This window comes from Myotis myotis, unplaced genomic scaffold (assembly GCF_014108235.1).
Source record: "Myotis myotis isolate mMyoMyo1 unplaced genomic scaffold, mMyoMyo1.p scaffold_m19_p_3, whole genome shotgun sequence".
Classification (NCBI taxonomy): domain Eukaryota; kingdom Metazoa; phylum Chordata; class Mammalia; order Chiroptera; family Vespertilionidae; genus Myotis; species Myotis myotis.
The window spans coordinates 22,068,866-22,081,215 of record NW_023416335.1 but is presented as its reverse complement, the minus strand read 5'-3'; the positions used below and the strand labels follow the sequence as shown (position 1 = coordinate 22,081,215).

At 37.3% G+C, this 12,350-nt stretch overlaps 1 protein-coding gene across 1 annotated transcript in view; it reads right to left on the bottom strand.

Moving 5' to 3' along the window:
- The window catches only part of ADAM32 (ADAM metallopeptidase domain 32), a 99,413-nt gene that overhangs the window by 75,424 nt on the left and 11,639 nt on the right, over positions 1–12,350 (bottom strand). The window contains exons 5-9 of the mRNA XM_036297235.1: positions 9,449–9,525; positions 7,647–7,824; positions 4,467–4,535; positions 388–459; positions 27–193 (exon numbers count right to left, since the gene is read on the bottom strand). Of these exons, the coding sequence (XP_036153128.1) occupies positions 27–193; positions 388–459; positions 4,467–4,535; positions 7,647–7,824; positions 9,449–9,525 (563 nt within the window). The remainder of the gene's footprint in view (positions 1–26; positions 194–387; positions 460–4,466; positions 4,536–7,646; positions 7,825–9,448; positions 9,526–12,350) is intronic.

Genomic DNA, 12,350 nt, shown 5'->3' with positions numbered 1-12,350 from the left:
TAAGAATACTGAAACATTATTCTTACATGAATAGATATGCAATATCATGAGGCCTTAGGGTAAGGTAAGATTTTTTCCATTCTAAAAATCTCTGCAATAATTCATCTGCCTCACCAACTGTAGAAATCTTATTTTTGTCTGACCACAACTCCAATGATGACAACACAATAGTAACATTAAGTTGGGCAAATACCTAAAAGCAAAAGAGATAATACATGAAAAAATTATCTTTGTGTTATTTTTAATGACTGAGAAATTAATTCAATGTTTTGACAAATTTATGCTCAGTTTATGTGGACAATTATTCAGAAATGCCACATCAAGTTAATAAAAATTATAATTTTAAAACTACTATGAATCTTTCAAAATTAGTATGAAAATACTCACCGAATTTACAAGGCCAATAATTTCGATTACTTTATCTGTTGCTAACATGCTATCAGAGCCCAAATAATCATACTGAAAAACAAAATTAATTTTAAATTTAAATAAAAGTTTGTTATGCAACATGTTTAAGATTTACTCTCCATCTACTCTCAGAGGATTGAAGCTGCTTTGGGGTTAGAACCGTTATAAATAAACCAGTAACAAATAAAAAAAAAATGGATGTAAATTGAATCACTCATATATGCTGGTGGGAATGTAAAATTACTCAGCCACTCTGGAAAGTAGTTTTGGAATGTCTTTCAAAACAAATAATGGCCTGATCGCATGACCCAGCTGTAGTCCTAGGCATTTATCCTCCCAAAACAAAAACTAATACCTCTGCCGAAAAACAAACAACAAAAAACCCTACACATAAGTGTTCATAACAGTTGTATTCATAAAAGCCAAAAACTAGAAACAACTCCTAAATCTTTCAATGTGTTAACTGCTTAAACAAACTGTGGTATAATTATGCCATGGAATATTACTCAGTAATAAAAAAGAACTGAACTTTTGATACATGGGATAGTTTGGATAAACCTTAAGAAAAGTATGCTGAGTATAAAAGAAATCTTAAAAGGACACATACTACATGATAACATTTATGCACTATTGCTGAAATCACAGATATAGAGAACAGATTAGTGACTGCCAGGGGTTAGAAAGTGTAGGAAGAGGAGATGACTGTTATTATAAGAGGAAAACATGAAAGAGGCTTGTGGTTATGGTATAGCTGAGTGTCGTGACTGTGGGGTAGTTATGCAAGGCTACATTTGTGATACTTCCACATAAAACCACACACACACACACACACACACACACACACACACACGAGTGTATATATAATTGTTGAAATCTGAATAGGTTAAATGGCAGTACCAATGTCAAATCCTATATCTATAAATCATAACTCTGAAGTTCACTATCCCTTTGATGTTCCACATGACCCTCAAATTAAACATATCCAAACTAAGTTCCTCATCCATACTCAAAAAAATCAGCTCCTTACATTTCCATTACTACAGTGAGTGTTATCATCTATGACCTTCCACATCTATACTAACAAAAGGGTAATATGCTAATTAGACCAGACATCTTCCAGACATCCTTCCTAATAAAGCTGAGCCCTGGCAAAGCCGCCCACCCTGCGGTCCTGGGTGCCTGCGCCTGCAGCCCGGGAGAGGGAGAAAAGCCATCCACCCACAGTCCCGGGCGCCTGGCCCAAGCGAAGCCAGCCCAGGTCCCAGGTGCCTGCGGCCAGCCAGAAGGAGGGAATCCTGGGTCCAGGCTGCAAGGCCGAGGCAGAGGCAGATAGGGACGATCAGGCTGGCAGGGGAGCAGTTAGGGATGATCAGGCCAGCAGGCAGAGGTGTTTAGGGGCAATCAGGCAGGCAGGCAGGTATTAGGGGCCATCAGGCAGGCAGGCAGAGGTGTTAGGGGCGATCAGGCAGGCAGACACGTGTTAGGGGCGATCAGGCAGGCAGGTGAGCGGTTAGGAGCCAGCGGTCCCGGATTGTGAGAGGCTTAAACCAGCTGTCGACATCCCCCAAGGGGTCCTAGATTAGAGAGGGTGTAGGCCGGGCTGAGGGACTGCCCCCTCCCAGCACACAAATTTCATGCACCGGGCCTCTAGTTTATTATATTACACATTTTATGAGAGCAGAATTTTTTCTGTTTTGTTCATTCCTGTATAGCCAATAAGTAGAACAGTAACTGGCATCTAGATCATACTCAATAAATTTAAGTGAATGAATACATCTAATCAATTTTATAAGCTTTTCTAATTCAATCTCATCAGTAACTTTTCTAATAGTCCTTTTCTTTCTATTCCTATTACTAATTCCTATTAATAAACTATACATTAATTATTGAAATAATCTCTTAAATGGTTCCTCCTCCAATTTTCTTGCCAGCAATCCATCACTACACTATATTTTTAAATGGTGATTCTCCTGAAACACCTATCAGAGTTATGATTTATAGATATAGGATTTGACACTGGTATTGCCATACAACCTATTCAGATTTCAACAATTATGTATACACTTGTGTGTGTGTGTGTGTGTGTGTGTGTATAGTTTTATGGGCGTGTATATGGGTGTGTATAGTTTTATAGTTGTATAGTTTTACACAAATGTAGCCTTGCATAACTACCCCACAGTCACGACACTCAGCTATACCATAACCACAAGCCTCTTTGTTTTCCTCTTATAATAACAGTCATCTCCTCTTCCTATACTTACTAACCCCTGGCAGTCACTAATATGTTCTCTATATCTGTGATTTCAGCAATATTGCATAAATGTTATCATGTAGTATGTGTCCTTTTGAGATTTCTTTTACACTCAGCATACTTTTCCTTTTCTTTTCTTTTCTTTTCTTTTCTTTTCTTTTCTTTTCTTTTCTTTTAAATATATTTTATTGATTTTTTACAGAGAGGAAGGGAGAGGGATAGAAAGTTAGAAACATCGATGAGGGAGAAACATCAATCAGCGGCCTCCTGCACATCTCCCACTGGGGACGTGCCCGCAACCCAGGTACATGCCCTGACCGGAATCGAACCTGGGACCTTTCAGTCTGCAGGCCGACGCTCTATCCACTGAGCCAAACCAGTTTCGGCAGCATACTTTTCTTAAGGTTTATCCAAGCTATTCCATGTGTCAAAAGTTCAGTTCCTTTTTATTACTGAGTAGCACTCCATGGTATGATCATAGGGAACACATGCGCCCCTATTTTCATAGCAGTATCATTTACAGTAGTCAAGATCTGGGAACAGCCAAAGTTCCCGTCAGTAGATAAGCAGATAAAAAGATGTGGTACATTTACACACTGGAATACTATGCAGCTGTAAGAAAGAAGGAACTCTTAACCTTTACAACAGCACAAATGGACCTGAAGATTATTATGCTAAGCAAAGTAAGCCAATCAGAGAAAGGCAAATATCAAATGATCTCACTTATATATGAAGCCCAATGAATAAAATAAACAGATGAACAAAATAATGTTTATTAAAGAATATCTTAATATGTATAAGAACATAGAAAGGAGATGTTTAATCAGCATTATATGGTTGGCAAACCTGACAATTTGGACAATAAACTTTTAAAACAATTCTCAAAATTTATAACATAATCATGAAACAAAATGACTTCCATAATCCAAAATATTACTTGGAAATTGAGTCATCTTTATTGGAAGTATCTTAATTTTCTCTTAAATGTTCACTGTACCTTTTTCCCTACACTCTAATAAATCCAGTATTATCATGTCCTTCTCCAAATCTCACCTAGCTTTGACTTTCAACTCTGGATTCCTGGCAAAGCTCTACAATCCTACAAATAGAACTAGCAGTGAGAATAATTTATATTCTCTGTGGTAGTCCACAGGTGTAACAACCCAACACTTATCAACGGAACAAAATCTGAAAAATATATTTTTATCCCTGTTTTCTGAAATCTTTAAAATATAGGGGAAACAAAACCAGAACTGGTTGAGTATAAACTAAGTTATTACTCCAAGTTCCTGAAGTTCAGAGGTACTCAAATTGTTTATGGGAATCGGGCATCTAGAGGTGCGTTCAAACCAGGTAAACAATAGATTGGAACAGGTGCACTAATAAAACTGATTTAAAAAATCCTGACATTAATGTAAGCATTTCCCATAAATAGCTATACTATTATCACTTTGTGCCAATAAATATTTTACAGGACAAAACATTCTCTAGTCTACATACTGCTCTTCAAGTGCAAACAAGAATTAAAAGCTTAAAGAATGTCAGGTAAAACAAACATTACAATTAAAAATTATTACGGATGGACAGAAGCCCCAAAGAGATGAAACACCATGTAAAGATTTCGAATAAAGCATTACTGATAGAACTAGTATAATTTTGGCTATGCGTTTGTTTGTTTTTTCAGTTTGCAAATGTTTACACTGTTCAATGACTTACAAGTAAGACTATTAAAATCTTTAAGTTCCTATCTAGCAAGGGATAATCATATATTCATACCAAATATTTAAAAGTAAAGAAAAACACATACCAAAACTTTGTCCACCACAATATGCATTTCTAGATAAAGAGGAATGAAATCTTGAATAGCTGATTCTGACTAGAGAGAAAAAAAATGCTATTTAAAAACATAAAAGCGTTTATAAATTGTTTATTCTAAACTTCTACATCTTTTTCCATCTTCATTCAGGCATGGTTGACATAAAGCTGCATTTAAGGTGTAATACTTGTTGTCTATATAGTAGGTCCTCGCGTTACGTCGGAGATCCATTCCCACAGTGTGACTTAACGCGATTTTTGCTGTAAGTCGGAACCCACCTCCATAAGCACCTACGTCACTCACATGGAGCACATACACAGCAGTAATGAAGTGAAACAGTAAAAAAAAATTTTAAAGAAAGATAACAATTCCTGACCTTTACTTGTGGTAAATAAATAATAAAAAACGTAAAGCACACATGAACATACGTCAAAATAATGTTTTTTTTAATAAATAAATGGGAGATGGCGACGTAACCACGAGTCCGACATAACCCAAGGACTGCCTGTATATGTATACACTAGAGGCCTGGTGCATGAAATTCATGCACTTGGCAGGGGGGGGAGGTCCCTCAGCCTGGCCTGTGCCCTCTTGCAGTCCGGGAGCCATTGGGGGATGTCCGATTGATGGCGGGGAGCAGGCCTAAGCCATGGCAGCCGGACATCCTTAGCGGTGCTGCAGAGGCAAGAGAGGCTCTCGCCAGCCATGAGCCCAGCTTCTGGCTGAGCGGTGCTCCCCCTGTGGGAGTGCGATGACCACCAGGGGGCAGCTACTGTGTTGAGCATCTGCCCCCTGGTAGTTAGTGCGTGTCATAGCAACTGGTCATTCTGCCGTTTGATCGATTTGCATATTAGCCTTTTATTACATAGGACTGTGAAATAATTGGCACAATAAAGCTAATTACCATATCTACTTCACATAGTTACCATTTTCTTTCTTGTGGTGAGAACATGTAATATCAACATTCTTAGCACATTTCAAGTTTATACTACAATATTGTTAACTATAGTCACATTACTATATATTAAATCTCCAGAATCTATTCTTTCTGCATAACTACAACTTTGTACCTTTTGAACAACATTTCCCCAATTTTCTTTGTCCCCACCCCCTGGCAACTACCATTCTGCTCTTTGTTTCTATGAATTTGACGATTTTAGATTCCACATGTAGGTGAGATCACACAGTATATCTGTTTTTCTGTTTCTGGCTTATATCACTTAGCATACTAGTATATCTTCCACATAAATCCATGTTGTCACAGTGATAGGACTTTCTTCATTTTTTTAAAGCTGAGTGATATTCTAGTGTGTGTGTGTGTGTGTGTGTGTGTGTGACATTTTCTTTATCCCTCATCCATCAATGGATATTTAGGTTGCTTCCATATCTTGGCTATTGTAAATAAAGTGCAATAAACATGGGAGTGCAGATATTTCTCCAAGATACTGATTCCATTTCCTAGGATATATTCCCAGAGGCAGAACTGGTGAATCATATGATATATCTATTTTTAATTTTCTGAGGAACCTCCATACTGTTTTCCAATAGAGACAGTACTAATTTACATTCCCACCAAGACTTATTATTTCCTGTCGTTTTTATAATAGGCATTCTAACAGGTGAGAGGTGGTATCTCATTGTGGTTTTGATTGACATTTCTCTGATGATTAGTGATGTTGAGCAATGTGTGGTGATGGATGTTAACTAGACTTATTGTGGTGATCATTTCATAATATATGCATATGTCAAATCATGATGTATGCTTTACACTAACACATTATTTACTATGTGCCAATTATATGTCAATACAACTGAAATAAAATAATTTTAAGTATAAACACATTTTTTAAATAGTCACAGATTGTAGATGTTAAAAGCAAAAGCACAAAGACAGAGAGTCTCACTCCCTCCCTATATTTACAAAAACACGGTCAAAGGAGGCTTAAGGGGATCTGGCCAGAGCACTAACACTGTCCACTATAGTGGATAATTTAAGCTACTGTGAATTACCCTCCTAAATTCCCAGAAGGAAAAGAGAAAAGTTAGTATTCAGTTTACAGAATTTAATTTTAAATTATATACATATATGTAACAGCACTGAACTCTTCAGTGCTGCACCTTACTTTCACCATACATTTGATTCCTATTACTATTTTGGACATAGGATTGGAAGCTATGACGGATACACACAAGTAACAGAAGGTCAAACATATTGGAGTTTATTTCTCTCACATAAAATTCTGAAAATGGTATTTCTGTCTTGTAGGTTCTTCAGGAGAAAGGCTCATTCTACCTTAGTGCTCTGCCACACATGATATCCCCCTCGACCTTGTGGACTAGGGTGTGTCAACAAGCCCACAATGCGGCCAGCAGGATAGGGGAGAAGAGTATCAACCCCCTTCCTTTAGAATTCAATCCAGACATATTATACAGTACATCTGCCCATGTGTCATTAGCCGTAACTTTATCACATGGCCTTACCTAAATGCAGGGAGGTTGAGAAATGTCTTTTGTTGCATGCCCAGCTAACCGCTGAGGGGTTTTATTTTTAAAAACTGGCAGAAAATGAGACCATATACTGTAAACAGCTAGCGATGCCATATACCTCTTCAATAAGCTATGCATATTTATGCCACTTCTACCTGCCACAGAATCCTTCTTTCTCACAATTACGTTTACAAGGACCAAAACATGCAGTTATACAGGGTGTACACTGAACAATTTACATGGCTACACATGACAATCCTGCTTATGACATTTTAATTATATCTATAATTTCATTAACGCTGACGCTTTGGTTATGAACGCAACCTTTATAAATATTGGCTTTATTAAATAAATATAGAGATAAAATAAATATACAATTTATTAAATAAATATGCAGAAATATAGAGATAAAAGCAGAAACTGAAACACACTAGTTAATTTTTAAAAAGTTATAAGAAACAAAATAAGAATTAAAAGTAAAGAATAGATTGTTGCAAGCAGGAAATGATGATATATGCTGCTTTTCATTCAAGGAATATTATAAAAGGCTAAGAAAAAATGAGGCTGTTCTTAAGGAAAGTATATTTGCTATAACTATACATGAGGTTAATAAATTTCTTTTTTAAAATAAATTTTAAATGCAGTAACTATCTTGAAAGGAGTAATAAAGCATATGCAACTTACTTTCTCACTTATGGAAATGCTGTAGTCCATTGGTTTTTGTTCTAGGCCACGGCTATTTTCAGTATGAACTACAAACACATTGTTTTCATTTTTTAATTTATAAAGAAGATGCTGAAATTCAACTTCAACTTCCAGAGGTTCAATTCCATAAGAAACATTTTCAAGTTGCAGCAATCCTCTGTAAAAGTAAGGATAACAAGTGCTTTTAGTCAATTTTATAAAACTGACAGAATCAAAGAAGGAGAAAATACACACCGTTTTTGAGTATAATATTTTGACCCAAAACCTTTATATTTGGGATATGACTCTGAAGAGACAAAACATCTCCAAACCACAAAATTAACTTCGCATTTCACTTCCTTTATGATGATAAATGCAGCAGAAATTATGCAATCAGTGCTAGGTATAGTGCACAGCATTAACAATGATCAAGTAGTTCCCCGTCTTCCAAGTCAGTGACATTAAGAAGGCAATATAGAAATCATGATGAATTTTTCTCTGGTTTGTACTGCCTTAAAAAAAATGATTGCAGTGCTAATATAACTAAACTAGAGGCCCAGTGCACATATTTGTTCACCGATGGGGTCCCTCAGTCTGGCCTGTGTCATCTCACAATCTGGGATCCCTCAGGGGATATCACAGTAATGCAGTGAAGCAGCAGGCAGCTGGGGAGGAGCCCGAGCCCAGACCGAGTGCCACTCCCGCTCCTCCTGGCCCCGCTGCACCTGCCGCCACATGCTCGGTAGCACTGCTATGGAAGCGGAAGCGGGAGAGGCTAGCGCGGCTGCAGCAGCGCTCGCCAGCCATGAGCCCGGCATCCGGCACCTGCTGGTCAGCTGAGAGGCGCTCCTGCTGTGGGAGCACACTGACCACCAGGGGGCAGCTCCTGCATTGAACGTCTGCCCCTGGTGGTCAGTGCACATCACAGCAACCAGTCAAATGGTCGACCAGTCGAACAGTTGACCGGTAGTTTAGGGTTTTATATAAATAGCCATTTTATTTAAAAACAAAATTTCACAGTAGTTATGAAAAGATATTTATTTTGTTTGTGCATATAGCCTAATAAGAAATTTAAAGCAAGATTTTAAAGAGTAAAACAACTTTTGTAACTCTTCTTCCCTGAATACAGGTAACAGTTCAAGTGACTACTCCCAAAAAAACCCAAATTTCAGGGTTACATGTAAAAAGCACAAAGGCACTTTTTTTGTTAATCAAGGAACCTATGCTACCAACTGAGAATGAAAAATTTCCTGATATAATGGGAAACTCTTTAAGCACTAAGGATGAAACCCTACAATTCTTAGAGACTTTAAGCCACTGATATTATTAGAAAAATGAATACCATATTAATAATTATTTGTTTATACAGAATTGACTTCATCTCTCTGAAAATAATTTTCCTTGAGAAAAGCATGCCTTGTTTATATTTATTTCTCTATATCTCCAAACATTGGCTAGTAGCTGGTACATGGAAGGTATCAAAATATTCTGTTTGCTGAAAAAAATAAGCTATACTAAATTTAGCTTTTCAAACTTCCTGTAGTCAAGCATGTTCAACTGTCATTTCTGTAGTTAAGAAAAAAAAATATATAGAGAGCAAGGATGCCAGAAAATCTAAACTTTCAAGGAGGTAAGAAATTATCTGGTCAGTGAGGAGAGGTAAAAGGACAGCAGAGTAAAACCGAATAATTTCCACATGGGAATTTTCTTCTAGCTTCACACTTAATATCAACAAAACAAATCCAAAGCAGCCAAACATCATAACTATGATGTTGGCATATCAACAGGGGAAAATACACAACCGCAGTCCAGAGCAGGTGCTGAGTATGACGATGGAATTTGGATATCCTTCAACGTATCCTTCATAGTAGCATTGCGTCTAGGAAAGTAAAAAGTAAAGTGGTTACTTAGGAATTGAAAAAACTTTCTAGTGATTTCTTATTTGATAAAATGTTCTGAATATTTTTCCAGGCTACACAATCTATATCAATATGAATAAAGCAATATTCAGATAAAATGTCACCCATTTGCCACTTTTACTGTATGAACTACTCTTATCAGATTAATACTAGGGATTATTATCTTACATCATGCTTCCACAATTAATTTCATATTTTTGGTAAAATTATTTCCCAGTATATAAATTTGGGTCATCAATTAAAAGACTAAGATTATGAATCTTAATTTCTTTTAAATCTAATATTCTGCTAAAAGGAAACATTTAAAATATAAGGATATAGGAAGAATGAAGAACTAGAAAGAGATACAATAAAACAACAAAAACAAAAGGGTGATTTTGAAACTATACTAATACAAAAAAAGTCGACGTTAGGCAAAAAGCATGACTAGAGATAAAGAGGGACATTTCAAAATGATGTTTCAACTCACAAAGAAGATATAAGTACCCTAAATTTGTATTCCCTTAATAACACACCTTGGAAATATATAAAGTCAAAATTGAAAAAAAAATCATAAAAATGGATATATATTTTTATAGTAAAAGGTTTTTAAACATACACTTCTGTCAGTAACTGATAAATCAAGCACTGAGAATTTATAGATTTGAACAGCATGTTAACAACCTAATACAGATAGAACACTACACTTTAAAACTTGGATAGCGGGAGAGCATTATGCTAAGTGAAATAAGCCAGTCAGAGAAAGATAAATATCACATGATCTCACTCATATGTGGGATATAATGATCAACATAATTTGATGGACAAGAATAGATCGATCTAGAGACAAATGGTAGGGGAGGGGGGCTAGAGAGCAACCAGAGGACTTATATGCATGCATGTTAGCATAGCCAATGGATGCAGACACTGGGGCGGTGGGGGCTTGCCTGGGCTGGGAAGGGATAGGGGAGGGGGTCAATTGGGGATAAAGGAGACATATGTAAAACTTTAGACAATTTAAAAAAAAAACGGCAGGATACACTTTCTTTTTAAATAACCTGGATCATTTACAATAATGAAACCATATTCTGGCCATAAAACACAAGAATAAATTTTAAATTATTGCAATCATACAAAGTTTGGTCTCTGATCACCGCATAATTATGTTAGAGATCTAGCAAACATCATCACAGAAAAAGAGGAATATTATATAATTTCCAAGATTCAATAGTGTTATAACATTTGGTAAAGATCAGTGTAAGATTTATTAACACATTGCTTTATGTTGGAGCCTAGGAGAGGAAAGAAGAAGAAAAGGAAACTGATGGTCCTATCCAATATAATAAAGTAACGTAGTGTCCAATTCAATAATTCAACACATTTTTATTATACTGGTATGCTAAATATGCGTTAGACATTTTTCTAGGTATCAGGGGTACATCAGTGAATAAAACAGACCAAAACCCTGGCCTCATGAAAGATTATATTGCACTGGAGAAACAGAAAATAAAGTAAATAGACAAAATAGATGGCACATCATATGTTGATACCATTGGGGGAAAAACAAAACAGGTAAAATAAGAGAACTAAGGGTAAGAATGCAATTTAAAATTGGGGTTAGTCAAGGACTAATGGGGTGATTCTGAGCAAAGATCCAAAGTAAATGAAGGAGAAAAACATGTGCTATTTTGGAAAAGAGCAAACATCTGGCCCTAGCACGGTTTGGCTCAGTGGATAGAGTAAGGGCCTGCAGACCGAAGAGTCCCGGGTTCAATTCCTGGCAAGGGCACGTACCTGGGTTGCAGGCTCAATTCCAGCCCTGGTCAGGGCACCTGCAGGTGGCAACCAATAGATGTGTCTCTCTCACATTGATGTTTCTCTCTGTCTCTCCCCATCCCTTTCACTCTCCCTAAAAATCAATGGGAAGCAAACATCTGGATCAGAGGAAATAGAAAATGCAAAGTTCTTAAAAGAACATGTCTGGTGTGTCTGAAGAACAGCAGGGAGAGAAATATGATTGGAACAGGTAAGGTAGAGACTAACAGGAAATGAGGTCAGACAGGAGAAGAGGACCCAACTGTGTAAGAGCTGTAGTATATTGAAATGACTCTGGTTTTCATTTTGTGAACATTAGGTGGTCATCCCATGGAAGTTCTGAGCAGAGAAGTGACTAGAGGCCTGGTGCACAAAATTCATTGATCCTACTGACTAGATTTCAATAGGATCAATCTGGTTGCTGTCTCAAGAACTGACTGAGGGGATGGCAAAGTGTGGAAGTAGAAAGATTATTAAAGTTCTGGCAATAATCTATAATAATAAAAGCATAATATGCTAATTAGACTGGACAACCAAACGACCTTCCAGACTAAGCCGTGGCAGTGGAGGCCAAGGCAGAGGTGGTTAGGGGCAATTAGGCAGGCAGGCAAGCAGTTAGGGGCAATCAGGCAGGAAGGCGAGCGGTTAGGGGCAACCAGGCAGGCAGGCAGGCAGGCAAGTGGTTAGGAGCCAGCGGTACCAGATTGTGAGAGGATACAGGCCAGGCTGAAGGACTCTTTCCCCCTTCTAACACCCACCCTCCCCCGCCACACAAATTTTGTTCACTAGGCCTCTAGTCCAATTAAATAAGATGCTTACTTGGAAAAGAGTGGTTCCAGATGATGGAGACAGAGGAAGAGGGTAGATAACAGATATACTATAATTTAAAGGGTAGATTCAGTAGAATTTCTTGATGGATGGGAGAGGGTAGCTATTTTCAACCTTTTTTTATCTCATGGCACACATAAACCAATTACCAAAACTCTGCAGC